The 18416-nt window shown below is 35.6% G+C and overlaps 1 protein-coding gene across 1 annotated transcript; it reads right to left on the reverse strand.

The window, feature by feature from the left end:
- Positions 1-648: 648 nt before the first annotated feature.
- On the reverse strand, positions 649-2245 carry LOC149236725 (uncharacterized). The gene is made up of 2 exons (XM_089369015.1): positions 1650-2245; positions 649-784 (listed from the first exon to the last, which is right to left on the reverse strand). Exons 1-2 carry the CDS (start codon positions 2243-2245, stop codon positions 649-651), a joined length of 732 nt encoding a protein of 243 aa, XP_089225141.1.
- Between the last annotated feature and the right edge of the window lie 16171 nt (positions 2246-18416).

Raw genomic sequence — 18416 nt, forward strand, 5'->3', positions numbered from 1 at the left:
CAATATAAGATAAAACTAAGAAAAGTTTGTTAAGATAAATAAATAATTATCTATGTTATAATCAAGTTCCATTTAACTCATTTCTTATGAAAATAAATAATAAAAGTTATCATTTCTTTTTATCTTATTTTGTATAAACAAAAGCCACTTTTGTTTTTTGTTTTTTTTATGCCAAATAATAAATATAAATATAGCTTTATATAAAGAAATATGATTTAATATACATATGACAACAATTATATATATATATATATATATATATCTATATATATATTGCAAGTTAATTATCACATAACATATTAAACAATAGAAAACAACATGGAATTTATATTAGAAATGATACTAGGATTTATGCAAAACTCATATAACACAAAAAGAAGATATTAAAATCACGTTAAAACATGACTCTCCAGCAAATAATGTCCAGTAAGTCGATCTAATTTCCGCGTTCTGCAATATTTCTCCACAACAATGTTGCCCATTACCAGCAACATGCCAATGCATTCTTAGAGTTACCTTTTCTATCTTCTAATTCCACAACAAAAATGTTGCATCCTCTCTACACAGCAACGACACTCCGTTCTTCAACAACACCCCCCACATGTCAGGCTGCGTTATTCCCTCACCAGCATTGCTATCCACCAATGCTCAGGGCGTTCTCCAACACTGCCCCTTCTCCTTTCTCCCCTCGTCCCCAAAGGCCCTCCACTCTGGCCCTTTTAACGCTGTCTCTCCCAATACAACAACGCCCTTTCCTCTATGCCTCCACAACCAGAGAATATACCTACAAAACAAACATAACAAGAGTTATAATAACAAAATGGGATAGTATTGCATACAATGCTCTTGTTTGTTTCTCTTTATTGTTGACGATATAAACATTGATATAGCGATGGTGTTTTAGTGGCAAATCATGCTATATTCCTGCCTAGATTAGCATGAACCTTCTGTTCAACAATTAGTTGAGATTGATGCTCAAGAAAAAAGTAATTATTTGTGTGAACCAACTACAAGTGAATGTAATTTCATAAGTTCACGAGATATGATGTGTTGCATTATGTTTGTTTTAATGTATATATTTTCCTTTCCACTCTATGAGAATAATCCCACGGTTAAGAATGATCGATCATTGCGCATATATATGGTATTTGTTGGCACACATATTAAGTGGCATGAAGAGGATTATGTAACAATTTGTGGAGTCGATTGGTAGGGTCCGATGGTAGCTTGAACGTTGAATGGTTCCTTATTTTAAATGGTTATAGCAAGTCATTTGTATATAGAACCAACATTTTTTATAACAAAAACGGTTAGAGATTTTATTGCCAAAATAGGAGCAAACTCCAATTACAAGCAACAATAGCTTATGAAAACTATGCTTAATTTCAAAATTACATCGATTGCTTTGACTGACTTTGATTTCTATCTTATTTTCTGAATACTGATCCGTCTGACACTGTTCTTGGTGTTTCTTTTGCTGGCTGTTCTATCAACATAATACTTGGCTTTCTTGTAAATGAATTTATGGAGTCTTGGTATCATTCTCGAACTGATAAGAGGCCCCTGGGATTGATCAGTTGAAGCGTGCCTATGGCAGAGGGTGGTTCGAGCAGGGTCCTCCATTGAGACTGAGGGATCCTTGAGATAACATGTAGCCTTTGTTTGCCAGGGAGTTTGCAAGCTTATTGAGATCCCACAAAATATGATATATTGCCACTAAGTCAAAATATTTCATTGTATTTCTGATTCTCTGCAGTGTATTATTTAAAACGGCATTGCAAAAATGGTTTTCAGAATTTAAGAGCTTAATCAAGAGCTCCGAATCTCCGAAGATTTGGATTCTTTTGTAACTTAAGTCCTTCATGATTTGACAGGCTTTTAAGAGGCTGTAGCTTTCAGCTTGATTGTTTGTGTTTAAGCCCAGGCCCCAACTGAAGCTCGTGTAGTCCGCTCTATCTGGGGAGATGATCAAACCGCCTGTGCCTGAGCTTCCAGGATTCCCCTTGGATGTGCCGTCGAAGAAGATTGTTGCATCTAGCGTCGCCTTCCACCTCGAGAGGAAGTCCTCTTCAAAGATACGCAATCGCCACAGAGGGTCTTTCACAGGTTTTCTGATAGCGCCCTTTCTTTTTCCTATCCCACGGGGACCAAGCCACGCAGAGGCTTCTACTGGTAACTTGAAATCAGACTCTGTGTTGGCAATGATTTCCAGAAGGAGGCCTTTGATTTTGGCTGCCACATCCATCGCCTTGGGGAATCTGTCATTGGAAATCCTCTCATTTCTTGCAATCCAGACTTTCCACTAGAGACATGTTATTCCACTCTGCATTTTTGATTTTGAGCTCAGGATTTTGATCTACCCAAGAAATGTAGAGAGAGACAACAGATACCTGAGAAGGGATTAGGACATTGAGGCCTTGGAGAACCAACTTCCAAACAGCTTGTGTGAAAACACAGTCCACCATCAAATGATCAGTAGTTTCGTTTGCTGAGTTGCATAGGCAACATCTAAATGGACCATTAAACCCTCTTTTATTTAGATTTTCTCCAGTTAGAGCCTTATTGTGCATGAGGAGCCAAGTGAAGAAGTTCACTTTTGGGAGGCTTAAGGAGGACTAGACAGATTTCCAGAGCTTTGGATTCAGCAGAGGAGCATGAGTATCTTGTAAAGCGTAGAAGCCTTGGGAAGCTGTGTAGTTTCCTGTTCTTCCCCACCCCCATATATCCTTGATCGAGAGGTGGACAGGGGCTAGACCTAAGAGAGCCAAACACAATAAATTTTTTTGTTGTTCCAAAGGGTCAAGGATCCCAGGAGAGATCCACCCTTTTGAATTCCCTTTGCTGTCCCAAGCACATATATCAGCGAGACGAAGGAAGCCTTTATTCACCAGCCACATCTTTAACTCAGAGTAGGTGTCAAGGGTGGACAGTGGGGCTTTCCCTTGAATGGAATCTTCCCATAGAAGAGTTCTTAGTCCATTACCAAGGATTCTATAAAGTTGCTGCTAAATATGATCAATGCTTCTTCTGGCTAGATTCCAAATTGCAGTTCCTATAGGAGTAGAAAAAATGGTAAGTTTTCTAAGGGATCCTCCCTTTAAGTATTTCTTCTAGAGGATTTTGCTGACAGGGTGCTTTTTATCTGCATAAAGTTGCCATATGATTTTTCCTCCAAGAGCTAATTTTTCCAAGCCAGGATCCCGAATCTGAAGCCCTCCTTGCTGAAGAGGTCTGTTGAGAGTCTCCCATCTAACCAGATGAAACTTGCAATGGTTGCCTTTGCCTCCTTTCCAAAGGAAATCTCAAAGGATTTTGGAGATCTGATTTGTGATAGACTTTGGAGCCAATAGAAGGGAAGACTGGAAAATGGGAAGGGCAGAGAGGACTGCCTTTATCAAGACTAATTTCCCAAACTTTGTAAGCCATTGGCCTCCCCAATAGGCTATTTTATTTTTAATCTCACTGATTACTTCTGCCCACAAGGAGGAGGAGCTAGGACCCAAGGTTAATGGGAGACCGAGGTATTTGATCTCTTCCCATTTGTCAAACTTAGGGAAACCCAACATGCAGGCAATTCTGAGCATGGTTGGGTGTTCTACATTCCAACCATACATAGAGCTCTTTCTTTTATTGATCAGGGCTCCAGAGATTAAGCAGAACTGTTGGAGAATTTCTTTGAAGGCCTTTGCAATCTTAACCGAGGCCCCTCCCAATAGGAGAGAGTCATGAGCAAAAAGGGCATGATTTATGGGATCAACACCTCTAGCAGCTTGATCCTAGGGATAGCACCTGAATCCATTTCTGCTGTCAATTTTCTGCTCAACGATTCGACCAATAAAATATATAGAAAGGGAGACAATGGGAAACCTTGGCGGAGCCCTCTGGAAGCTTGGAAAAAATCAAAAGGTCTTCCATTGACTAGGGGCACGATCCAGGGTTTATGAGTACAAGATTTTATCAAATTGACAAATTCAGCACTGAAACCAAAGGAGTGAAGGATTTTATAGAGAAAAGAGAGTTTGACTCGGTCGAATGCATTGGACATATCCAGCTTAATGAGCATGCCTTTTTCCTTTCAAGAATGGCTAGAGTGAAGGGCTTCTTGCACTTGTATCACATTGTTTATGAGGTGCCTTCCTTTAACGAATCTGCCCTGTGAGGGGGAGATCAGATTCCCCAACAAAGGTTTGATTCTATTCGCTAGAAGTTTGGCAAGAATCTTGTAAGAGGTGTTGCAGAGGGAGATGGGCCGGAACCTGTCGAAAGACTCTGGATTAGATTCTTTAGGGACTAAGGAAAAGAAGGTGGAGTTGGTATTCCCTCCCACTTTGGATTTCTTTTGAAAGATTTTTATCATTCTGAGGAGGTCAGATTTTATAACATTCCAACACACCCTGTAAAAATGGATGGTGAAGCCATTCGGTCCCGGAGCTTTATCCAACTGCATTAACCATATAATTTCCTCTGTCTCTTTTTTGGTGAAGGGTTTCATAAGACTAGCATTTACCTCTGCAGTGATAAGAGAGGGGATTTTAGATAAAAAATCAGCAGCCAACTCATCATCGGAAGAATCCTCCTCCTGAAAAAGATTCTTGAAATGGGAAGTGGTTGCCTGATGAATTAAGGCTTGATCTTTGATGACAACCCCCTCACTGATTGATATTTCGGAAATATGATTCCAGGAAAGGCAGGCTCTACATTGTCTATGAAAGAAAGATGTATTTCTGTCTCCAGCTTTGAGCTAGAGGCTACGAGATTTAAGACGCTAATATTCCTCTTCCTGGCGAAAGGAAAGAAAAGAATTGATCTGGGCAGTTTGTTTTGTGAGCAGCTAATCTTTGGTAACTTCGGTTCCTTCCATGCCTAGCTGGATCTCGAAAAGAGCCTAAACTGTCTTTTTTCTATTGCTCGTAGGGGTGAAGGGAGGATTTTCTTTTTCCCATGTTTTTAGTGCCAACTTGGTTTGTTTAAGTTTCTGTTCCCACACAAAGTTGGGGGATCCTACAATAGTTTGCAACCAAGCATGGACCACTGTATTTAGGAAGCCCTCTCTCGATACCCAAAGAGGATTGAATCTGAAGGAGATTGGGCCCAGATCCTCCTCTTTCTCTATCAACAAAAAAATGGGATTATGATCCGAATTTAGTTTGGGCAGAATTTTAGAGAAGATTATATGCTTTCCCTCCATGAAGGAGCTTTGGACAAGGAAACGGTCTAGATGAGCTACTATATTGGCTGCACCAACTCTATTATTGGTCCAAGTATATAGACCTTTCTTGGGTTTTTGGTCTAGGAGGTCCTAGGCAAGGATCAGGGACTCAACTGTGTCTAGATAGGGATCTTTTCCCCACACTCCTGCTTTCTTCTCATTTGGTGCCATAGTAATGTTGAGATCCCCTGCCAGAATAGGAAATCCGTTAGCGTATTGCAGTAATCCTTCTTTTCCATGAAGTTAACAGGAACATACAATTTAAAGAGGGCTAGAGAGGTCTTACTTGGGAGATGAAGCAGGTCTGTGTAAATCCAATGTTGGGTAGCAAAGGAGATTTTAAGCTGGAACCTGTCCTCCGACCATAAGGTAGTGAGACCCCTTGAAGTTCCACGAGCACTGACTCCTTTTCCTGTGTTATTTTTCCATTTAGATCTGCTTGTAGATAGAAGTGCTTCCCCTTCTATCTTTGTCTCTTGGAGCAGGAGAATGTCTGAGGATTCCATTCTAGTTAGATCTTTGACTGCTTCAACTTTCAGTGGGTTTCCCAGACCCCTGCAATTCCAAGAGACAATCTGCATTATTTATTGGAGAGAGGAGGAGCAGACCCTCCCTTTGGGAGACGGGTCCTTGTATTTCTGCCTAACGACATCTCAATTGTGGCTTGAGAGCCCTGCATCTTTAATCGCTCTGCTTCTTCTTCTATGATCTCCTTGTGGGACTTCCTTCCTGCCTTTTTATTGGATTGTTCTAGAGGTTCATCTTTGGAGGAACATGGGCTTTCTGTCAGCTTTTTATTTTTGGCCATCTCTACATAGGAGGGAGGGGAACTTGTAGCTGTTGGTACCCCCTGAATTTCTTGAAGGATTTCATCTACACACGGGGTTGGGATGACTTTTGCAAATTGTTCCCGAGGTACTTCATTTATTCCATCGTCTATTACATGCCCTTCTTCTAATTTTGGCTGATCTTCTGGAGTATGATGAGCAGCGAAGGGATTTGAGGAGGTTTTCGCATTTTCTACCGCTTGGCCTTCTGATAAACTCATCCTAACAGAGGGGCCTCCGTTCTCTGGATTCCCTCCTTTCTTTTTTGTTGTGCCAATTTTTCTAACTTGTGTCCACTATTCTCCCTTTTCCTTTTCAGAGTCTTCATCAATTTTCTTCTTACAGTTTCGAGCGAAGTGACCATAGCCGTGATAGAGCCGGCACTTGAAAGGAAGCTGTTCATAGTCCAGTTCCTAAATATGGGACCAGCCAGCTATGGTTAGCTTGATTGCCTCTGGTAGTCCTATCTCTAGGTCTACCTCGACACATATTCTGGCACACAAGTATTGATCTCTCCTTTTAGCCCTGTCTATGTATTTACCTAATTTATTCCCGATTGTTTCCATTGATTCCGAATTTTAACAGTGAGGGGATAGATGGGGAAGCCTTACCCAGATTGGAATGGCAAAGGGGGTGTCTTGAGCAGGATCAAAGTTCGGAGTTCACTTATTTAGATAAAGCCCTTGGGGGCCCATGAAATAAGGACCGTTTCTGAAAATGAGGTCTCGATCTTCTGCTAATTCGAAAACAAAGACATAATAACCTCTGCCTACTAGATGATTTCGAATACCTTCAGAGACAAGAGGGCTCCAGTTTCGCTAGACCCATCCTTCAATAGCTTTCAGAGAGGGCCAAAGACTCGTAAATTTGCCGATGAGTCCTATTTTTGCTAGATTCAACGCAGTCCTACACGGTTGATCTGCTGGTAATTCAACAATGGGGATGGAGTCTAGTTTCTTGACGAACTTCTGTTGATTCGTGTTCCATTTCCTTTTTCCATTGGAGGCTACCAGTCTTTTAAAGGCTTCGATCTTGGGGGGAGAGGAGGGGGACCCTCCTCGGCTTCCATGTTGTTTGAAGACAACAAAATAAGAGATAGGGCAGGCCATGCAGCGGAGTCTGGCAGGCAAGGGGGCCTCAGCAGTAGGAGGCTTTCGAGGGCACGCTGCAGGGGCAACAACGGGAAACGCACGCCAGATGTTCTCCCGTTCGCTCCAGGGTCGCGCAACAGGAAAAAATTGTAAAACACTTGAACTGGCGGGGTCAGTGTCATATAGAACCAATATTTACAAGTAATGAAATGTTTAATAAAAATATATGTTCTTATTTTAAATGGTTATAACAAGTCATTTGTATATAGAACCAATATTTACAAGTGATGAAATGCTTAATAAAAATATATGTAATATGAACATTGCTACCAATACAAATAAACTTTATGCATTTAAAATAAAAAGCATTATCAAAATATAATAAATGAAGTGTACAATGAAAGAAGTTTTGGTCATAAATCTTTATTATAATGACAAATATGTCATTATGATTAGTCATAAATATTGATTATATATTTGTCACTATTAATTATATGTAATCAGTAAACTTTAATTCATATTTTACAATGTGTTAATGGCCTGCCTTTATTTCAATGTAGATGTAGAAAGGAATGTGATGGGAACAAACAACCAATTCAACCAATCTTTGAATGTGATGTGATTTGACAAGATACTTGAATGAAATGCTATCAAGTAAGCCAAATACAAGCTGTGAGGCAATATGGAAAACTGAGACCAGTGATGTGAGCGTCACTCTGAGGAGAGGAATGAAAACATGAAGTGACCGAAGTGTTGTCATGTAAGAAAAGGGGAAGGTGGAAAACATCACTTAACGCAAACATACTCAATACCAAAAGACAATTTAAACAAAATTCGAATCGAATTATATGAAGGGTCCCCAAAAATATGGGGTTGTTGTGGCCAGAACAACTGGCGACACACAGTAGAGAAACAATTATCTATGGGTTGGATTAGACAAAAGTTGTCCCAAAAATATTTATATCTTATACTATTCAAAAAAGGGTCCCACACAAGACTGGAAGTAAGTAGAGAGCACAAAATGATAAGATTACTTGAATGCCTAGTTCCAAAATGAATCCAAAGAAAAGGAATATTATTTACTTCAAATTAGGAATCTACTAATGGATAGTGAAAATAGCTAGAAAGACACTTGAAGATTAGCGAACAAGTATGGCCCTGCTGCAAGCGAGCGTCCATGGCCCCAACGGGTTTACTTGTACTTCCCACTCAACTTCCTTTTGACCACCCTTTTGATAATAATTTATAGAATTGCTTTTAGTATTTTTGTTCTGCAATTGGGTGAAGAAAGCGGGGTGGTACATGAGGATATGTGTTGAAAGACATATGGAAAGCTATTAAAGATTGACCTTGCTAGGCCTATTCGCATCTACCCAAGCATAATATTTTATATATGTGGAGGGGAAATGGGAGGGATTAAAAATTTGTACTGATTAAAATTCATTCATCTATTGAAACCGACTCAAACTATTTGAACCAGGACTCTATGTTCCCCATGATGAATGATGAAGATGTGAGAAGTAGGAAAATTATATCTAGTTATAATAGAGTGTGAGGATTTCCCCTGTGCGGACCAACTGGTGTTTTCCTTTGAAATAATGTTCCTCCATATAACAGGTTGAAAACAAAACATAAAAAAAAATGCACACCAGAAAATTAAAAATAAAAGGAAAGGAAACTAGCAAAATTAAAATCAAATGATTAAGCTTAAAAGGACAACAAGACAAGATAAAGCAGCACAAAACAAAATCTCAAAATCATGTTTAGATATTTTGAGATGGTAATATAGGTGTCTTTTCGGGTAGTGATGAATAAAGCTTTCCCAAATGTTGGTTGTGGCGTAATCATGTTTACAAACTTTTATAATATTATCACCAAGAAATTCATATTTATTCAAAATAAGCTTGTTAAATAGAAAAGAAACTAAAGATCAAGCTTAACATGAAATAAAAATAATGATGATAATGATGATTAAAGTCCTAATTTACCATGATTACCTTATTCAAAAACCTAGAATTAAAGCAACTTAAACTAAGTCTAATCCTACTATATACACTATTTAAATTTGCTACAGAAAAGTGGTCAAGTATATGTATATTTCCAGTGCAACCATTTCATCAGCTTTTCCCTGCAACCAAATATATAACATGCAATAAAGGTAGTAGAATAAAGCTATAAGAAAAAAAATACAACTATGCACATCTAATATTAAGAAGTTAAAAGAAAACAAATTATGTATATCAACCTTCGCTTGAAATGATTTGTCTAAGAAAACTTCAAAAGGATCATAGAAATAAGGGTGAATAGTTGATACCTCTTGAATATCATTCCAAGGAGAAGAAATCGACATGCTTAGTTCAGATGATATACATTTAGATGTTGAAGCCTATTGAAGGATGTCAGTCATATATACATGATTACTATCACAAGGAGAATTGGAAGACATAACACTAGGAATACAAGAGCTTTAATCATGACAAGCTTCCATAGGATTATGAATATGAAGATCATGGGAAGCCCGAAGGTCAGGTACATCAAAAGATACAATGTTGTGTTTCTCCATAAGAGAAAGTGAAATAGTAGAAAATAAATCTATCGACATTTTTAAATCAGGATCTCTTTGTGATGAAGGTATCTCATCATCAAAATATTTGTCATAAATGGCCTCCCTTTCCTGAAATTGATGTAATTGATCTGATTGAGAAGACTCAACAAGAGGAGAGAAAGGTGCTTGAAAATCATCAAGGATGGATAAATAATCCTTCTCACAAGAAATGTGGTCCTCAAAGAAAAATGAATTTGTTGAAGGCAGGTTTTCGTCAGAAAGATCTATGATATCATTGTGATTTGTACTCTAATTGGTGAAAAGGTCTGGGTACAAAAATAATGAACTCCAGAGTATATAATATTATGCATATCCATATGATTTTCCTCATCATGGATATGTTGATCAATGTGGATTGAAGATAGATATTATGTTAGAATTGAGTCTGCCTCCAAGGGAAGATTATCACATTGTTCATTATTCAGTTCTCGAGGTGTAATAGTTCCTATTGAAATTGAATGAGATTGATTAGAATGTTTAGCATGATTAAGAAAGAGATCAAGAACATCTTGTTCTTCTCTATGTGGTCTTTTAGAATTACTGGAAGAAGAAACAAGGAAATGGAAGCATTGTAATAAATCATCTTGAGAAGGGAGATCATTGAGTGGAAATCTAAAACAAAGAGACTCATATCTATCATAAAATTTATCAATCGATTCATGCTCCTGCATTGTAAGAGTTCCTATGTCGAAACACAACTTATCATATTCATAAAACTAATGTGCTGAAAGGAAAGTTTCAATGAAATGTTCCCAAGAATGTATAGATTGGTTATGAAGAGTTGTATACCATCCTTTAATTCGACCTTTAAATGTGAGAGCGAATAACCTACATAGCTCATTATCATTAATGATGTTTAAAGAATTACACTTGACTAAAAATTATGAAACATGATCTACACATAAATGCCACTCTCACCATCGTATGCCGGTCTGATCAAGGACATGATAGGTTTCTTGAGAAAGTTTCTCATAGGTTCAGATGTGCTAAATGCATGACCCAAAGGATGATTCATGATTAACAAGATAAAATTTCACACAGATGAGAATCCGTGGCCCCCCTTCTAGTGCCAAAAGTGTTGATGCCTAGAAATTTCCTAGCTAAACCTACGAGAAAATTACTTGGGTAGAGTCCCAATTAGACTATTTTCCATTGTAATGTCAATCTTGATTGGTTTGAATGGGTTTCCAGTTACTCGTGTCCTATAACTAGCCTATATTAAACTAATCTAAGTTACCTAAACAAATATATACAATATGCACAAGAATGACCTTTAGTTTATTTGAGAGTGATGATGTTTATGATTTACAAACTGAAGATTAGAGAATCATCCATATGATATAACTTTAGAAAAGATGACCTCTTAAACGTGACTAAAACCAGGGCTCATTCAAGCCGCTATGAGGTTTTCTCCTTCGCAAGGAGTCTTGAAAAATAAATGCAACCATGCAAATGAACATAGAAGGAAATCTATCTTGACTAAGCACCAGATGACCTCGTCCCTAGTCAAGAGCTAAAGTATTTAATAGGAAGGAGAGAGAATTACGTTTGATCTTAGGATGAAGATTCACTCGCAAATCCCAAAGTAATTTGTAGTTCTACAAATTTCTTTAGCACAAATGTAAATAAAACATCTCTTATATACAAACTACAAGGATTGTAGGTTTTAACCCTATACAGAAATTACCTGCATACGAATTATCAAACACAGAAAATAAACAATGTGAGAGAATAACGCATAAAACACATATACACAGAGATTTTCCCTTGGATCCGAAAACTGGGATTACCGATTTGATTTTTCATTATGTTCCTTTCAATGTTACAATACATGCCTAAGCATCCAATACCATGGACCGAAAACCATCGTGTCCAAAACCATGGACTGAAAACCATCGCGTCCAAAAAACATGTGCGAAAATCATGCACAAAACCACAGGTGGGTCCGCCCAACCTAACATAGGGTCCAAAACCAAAATTTTCCGGTGTGCTGCCTCGGACCCCATGAAGTGGGGTTATGGGTACACCTCAAACCCCATGTGACCCCCCTCTCTAACCCCCTATTAACTATGTGGGCTAGTTATGGAAAGCATATAACACAACCCAACAAGGATAACTTTACTTACATACTCGAGATCTATTGTAAAATGAGTTAATTATAGATTTTATATGAACATAAAGAATAATATTCTCCACTCGATATAAGATAAAACTAAGAAGAGTTTGTTAAGATAAATAAATAATTATCTATCTTATAATCAAGTTCCATTTAACTCATTTCTTATGAAAATAAATATTAAAATTTATCATTTATGTTTATCTTCTTTTGTATAAACAAAAGCCATTTTTAAAAAAATGCCAAATAATAAATATAAATATGATTTAATATGCCTATCACAACAAAAAAAAAATATATATATATATATATATATATATAAATTGCAAATTAATTATCACATAACATATTAAACAATAGAAAATGACATGGAATTTAATTATCACATAACATATTAAAACATTAGAAATGATATTAAGATTTCTGAAAAACTCATATAACACAAAAGGAAGACTTAAATTCATGTTAAAACATGACTCTCCAACAAATAATGTCCAGTAAGTCGATCTAATTCCTACGTTATGCAATATTTCTCCACAACAATGCTACCCATCACCAACAACATGCCAATGCATTCTTAGAGTTACGCTGCCCATATTCTAATTACACAACAACAACACTTCGTTCTGCAACAATACCCCTCACATGCCAGGCTGCGTTATTCCCTCACCAGCATTTCCCTCACCAGCATTGCTATCCAATAGGGCGTTCTCCAATACTGCCCCTTCTCCTTTCTCCCCTCGTCCCCAAAGGCCCTCCACTCTGGCCCTTTTAACGCTGCCTCTCCCTTTCCTCTATGCCTCCACAACCAGAGAATAACAAACATAACAAGAGTTATAATAACAAAATGGAATAGTATTGCATACAATGCTCTTGTTCGTTTGTTCGTTTCTCTTTATTGTTGACGATATAAACATTGATATAGAGATGGTGTTTTAGTGGCAAATCATGCTATATTCCTGCCTAGATTAGCATGAACCTTCTGTTCCACAATTAGTAGAGATTGATGCTCAAGACAAAAGTAATTATTTGTGTGAACCAACTACAAGTGAAAGTAATTTCATAAGTTTACGAGATATTATGTGTTGCATTATGTTTGTTTTAATGTATATATTTTCCTTTTCACTTTATGAGAATAATCCCACGTTTAAAAATGATTCATCATTGCGCATATATATGGTATTGGTGGGCACACATATTAAGTGGCATGAAGAGGATTATGTAACAATGTATGGAGTCGATTGGTAGGGTCTGATGGTAGCTTGAACGTTGAATGGTTCCTTATTTTAAATGGTTATAGCAAGTCATTTGTATATAGAACCAATATTTACAAATAATGAAATGTTTAATAAAAATATATGTAATATGAATATTGGTACCAACACAAATAAACTTTATGTATTTAAAATAGAAAGCATCATCAAAATAAAAGAAATGAAGTGTACAATGAAAGAAGTTTTGGTGATAAATATTTATTATAATAGAAAATATGTCATTATGATTAGTCATAATTATTGATTATATATTTGTCATTATTAATTATATGCAATCACTAAACTTTAATTCATATTGTACAATGTGTTAATAGCTTGCCTTTATTTTGATGTAGATGTAGCAATAATTGTGAATGAGAGCAAATAACCAATTCGATAAATCTTTGAACGTGACGTGATGTGACAAGATACTTGAAATAAATACTATCAAGTAAGCCAAATACAAGATGTGAGGCAATATGGCAAACTGAGACTAGTGATGCGAGCATCATTCTAAGGAGAGGAACGACAACATGAAGTAACCAAAGTGTCATCATGTAAGAAAAGGGGAAAGATGGAAAAACTCACTTAATGCAAATATACTCAAGACCAAATGGAAATTTAAACAAAATTCGTAGCGAATTATACAAAGGGTCCCCAGAAATATGGGGTTGTTGTGGCCACAACAGAAGTAGAGACAAAAACATGAACTTGTTCATGCTAAGTGGATGGAGAGTTGATTAGAATGCCTTCATATTTGTCGTCTTCATTCTCTAAGGTTGTAAGCTCCTAAGTAGTTGTATTCTTTGCCAAATGGGAAACCCAATGTTTCAATTTTTTTACCTACAGTTTAAGCGTGACTAGAAAAATACAAATTTCGTGTTTTGCTTCACTTCTGTCCACAAGAAATTTCCCCATTATTTTATTTTCCAATAGAGGTCCATTGTTTTTAAGTATTCAATATTTCTACTATGATTGTTTCATGTGTTTGGGATCCAATATCCAACATTCTCATCAATATCGTCATCATGAATGCAACTCCTCTCCATCTAAGCTTTTACCTCAACAACGTTGATCTCTACTCTAGCTTCTAGAGGGGTATATTCCTAGTAGAAGATGATGGAGGCCTCTCCACCCTATTGGGAAAATGAAATGGGATAAGCATAATGCCCTTGGTTATTGCACCAACCATGAATAAAATTGATGTTAAGCATAATGGAAAAAACCTGTGAGTAGGAAGGAAATTATGGGTGGCTAAGAACAAGAAGGAAAGACCATGATGAGGAGGAAATAGACCAAGAATCCATCAAAGGAGGTCATGAAAAGAGCTAACTAAGAAAAGTAAGTAAGCAAGAGAAGGGAATAAATTAGTTAGGGAGAGAGAACACCAGACACAAAAACACAAACATGACTAAAAAAAGCATACACAAAAAATTAAGTTAAAAACTTCTAGGAAAACAAACTTATAGAGAGAAGCGAGGAAACTTATCTATGAGGTGAGAAACCAAGCTTGTTATAGCCATGAAACATTCCATCTGTAGCCATAGTGATAATTGTGGGATGAGACTATAGGGATGTCATGAAATCATGCCCAAGTTGGGGGGAAATAGTGCTTGAAGAAACATTATGGCTCAAGGTTTCCAATTCATAATCTTAATTCACTACATGTTATGGAGTCATTGTCATCATGCCATATATCTCGAGACTGAGAGGAGGAGTGGAAGTTGTCAACTATGCAATATGTAGATCACATGGGAAAATTGTTCCAAACACCCTAATAGTTTTAATAATATTATTATACAAATTATACGGTACTAATTTTTCACCATATGTAGACAAACATAAAGTTTTATCCATTTTAAAAATTATATTATTATCAATTTAAATTTGTTTATTGTTTAGCTAGATTATATTAATTTTATTATATAAAATATATCACACTAGATATCATATGTCTTTAGTTGATCAACCACTTGGGAGACTCGACCAACACCAAAAAAAGATGTTTATCCATAATATATGTACTAAATTATGAGTTAATACATAACCAATTATATCACAAAAAAGCTATAGAGTATCTAATTTTCCTATCCTTGTGATAATTGATAGGCCCTAGTAAGTTATGACAAAAAACAATAGATATGATCATGATGAATTAATATATGGTATGAAGATTATCACTAGTAATTATTTGAGGGCTTGCACATGTTGTAGTTGAGTGGTTAGGGGCTTGAGAAGAAGATACTGGTAGTATAGCATTGATGTCCTTCAGTTGGAGCAACACAACATCATATTGGAGCAGAACCTCCTCTTTTGCCTCATCCCTGTCTTGAAGAATATTTCCTATCATTGTTTTGGTATTGTTGGTACAATTTAACAATTTTCCACTATTTTGTGTATTTAGCCCTTGAATTGCCTACGTGTAGCACCCAATTTCCTATTTCATCATTAATATCTCAATTGTGCATTTCCCTACAATCATGTTAGATCTTGTGCTCAACATTTGGATATATTCTCACATATATTGGGAGGTGTCTATTCTCAATGTACGTTAGTAGTCCCACATTCTACCTCTTGAACTCTTGAATGATAAGGCCCTCTTTAGGCTCTACCATCTCTCCCTCAACTACCACACTCACTGCAACCACCCTTTCTCCTTGACATTACTTCCAATCATAAGATTAAGAACAAGTAAGGAGACAAAATAAAAAAAAGGATAAAGGGAAGTTTAGATAGTAGAGCATTGCTATTCAAAGGAGAAACTAGGAAAGAAATGGCACTAAGAGAAAAAACCAAAGGCGAGACATTATAACAAGAGACACAAATAAACATGGAATCACTGGGAATTTTGAGCAAAAAATAGAACTTTCTAGGAGCAGAGCTATAGCCCAAGGACCCAAATTGATCCCAACAAGTTCCTCTAGCCCATGCAAAAATATATCATGAATAACGTGTGTGGGATTCTCATGTAGAAAAAGGATTTGACAAAATTGTCAAACGAAATTCACCATTTTCTTACAATGGTAATGTGACAAACATAGAGAACATTAAATCTTATACAATTAGAGAGAAATAAAGAAATTTGTAATACCTAGAGAACCACAATTGACCTCATATAGGAAAAGTAGCAGTTCTATGTAATCACCAATGCTCAATAACTATGGTGGATTTTGAACCCATAATGGAACCACTATGCATTATTTATTCCATTAGTTGATCCATACAACAAGGATATTTTATGTAGTGAAATTGTTCTAGGCATGAGATTCAAATCACCTTCCCTCGTGCAAACATTAATACTGTTACTCTCATTTTTTTCCACCCCTCCAAAGACGTGTTTTGATTGCGTCTACAATGCCCCATCTATCCTACATGTTTCATGCAATGGACAGGTGTTGCAACAAAGACTCTTATGGGGTATGGATCCCATTGCAATCACCGAGAATTATCATCATTTAAAGTTACAATACAATAAATAATATATAATTTGTGATTTATATGATGGGGGTAGATTTTATTCTATAGATATTAATAATATATGAGTATTATTTTAATTGTTTATGATAATTTGAATAATTTTTATACACCACAAGGTATGAAAATTTAATCTTTTATAAACTACTTGCAAGTTATTTTAGGTTAATTAGGTTTATCTCAAGTGATTGTGAGGAATAGTTATTATCCACATGAGGAAAATTTACTTTCCACAAGTGATATTTTGAGCTCATAATGAGTATATTGTTATAAACCCTTGCCCCTTAAAACCTGAAAATGAAAGGAAGTTTTCAGATGTTTTCCCAAGCGTGTAACATAGAAAAAATAACTACTTCTATGTTATTTTGGATGTGATTTTTCTGTAATAATAAGAGAGAGAAAAAAACAACACTTGTAACCTAGAAAAACATATATGTGATTTTTCTTAACCTAGAAAAACATATATGTGTTTCTTCTTAAGTAACAAGAAGAAAGCAACACATATTAAAAAATAAATAAGTTATTTTAGATGTGATTTTTCTTGAATAATAATAATAAAGCAATACATATTAAAAAATATATTTAAAAATAATGTTGAAAAAAATATATTTACAAATTATTTTAAATGTGATTTTTGGAAAAAAAATTATAATAAGAAGAAATTATCCTATATTAAAAAATAATCATAAACAATAATTTTACTCGTTATTATTTTTTAATTGCGATGAGAATATTCTATTAAATCAAAATTTGTACCTAAATCACAACATATACAGTAGGTGAGTACAATGAAAATCCTTCAAGACGAGCTATATTGTAACCTCACGACGGTCTTTATTCTCAATATCTATTAGCGGTTTTACTATCCTAAAGGAAAAAATGTCTTTGGAGGTGTAGATTCTCCAAAAGGCCTGTAGATACAAACAAAATTTACACTGCATAGAAGATCCATTGTTAAGGGATAGTTACAAGGGAAGAAACACCATTTCTCATTAGGACTCCTACATCCAACTTTACACATTTATTGGCGAGATTAATGCAACAAAATTGTTCATTCTCAACACAAGAAAGAAACTAATAATAGAGAATTCTAATTTCAAATTCTAGATTGATCACTAATATTTTGCAACTTGAAATACTTAAGCAAAAATCCATGAACAAAATGATGAATAACCATCTGCGAGTCTCCCAACACCATCAAATCTTTGATGTTTACCTTTTTAGCCAGAAGAAACACTTATAGTAATCCATATGCCTCTACCACATTATTTGCGTAATTTCCTAACCCTCAATTGTACTTAACTTCAATTTTTCCATCAATATTAAAAATAAACCCTCTCACTCTTGTCACGCCCAAAAGTTTTACTCATTATTAATTAAAATCTAAATTATATATATACACACACACACACATACATCAAAATGTATTAAATCTTTTAATTATTATTTATTTTATTAAATATTTTAAGTAATATATAAGATTATAGTGTAATCTGTAACTTATTACATCATTCATGTTACAAATTTCCCAATTTTACTCTTTAAGAAAATTATATAATATTATAAACATCAAATTTTATTGAATATTTTTAATTATTATTTAAGATTGTCTATAATGTGTAAACTGTTTTTTTAAATTAGGTTGTTTCTAAATTTAGGTTGGCGTTCATGTTGAATGTTGGATGGAACAATAATATTTTCTTTCCAGAGTAAGAAAAAACATGACATATTTCATAACAAAAAAATGTTTACATCATACAAAATGTTTCTCATCATATGATCAACAAAAACATTTTGTATCTTCTAATCCCTATTGACCATATAGCATGGTCTTTCCATAA

The sequence above is a fragment of the Pinus tabuliformis genome, chromosome 8 (assembly GCF_031772625.1).
Source record: "Pinus tabuliformis cultivar Carrire ecotype Pingquan chromosome 8, CPIR1, whole genome shotgun sequence".
Classification (NCBI taxonomy): Eukaryota; Viridiplantae; Streptophyta; class Pinopsida; order Pinales; family Pinaceae; genus Pinus; species Pinus tabuliformis.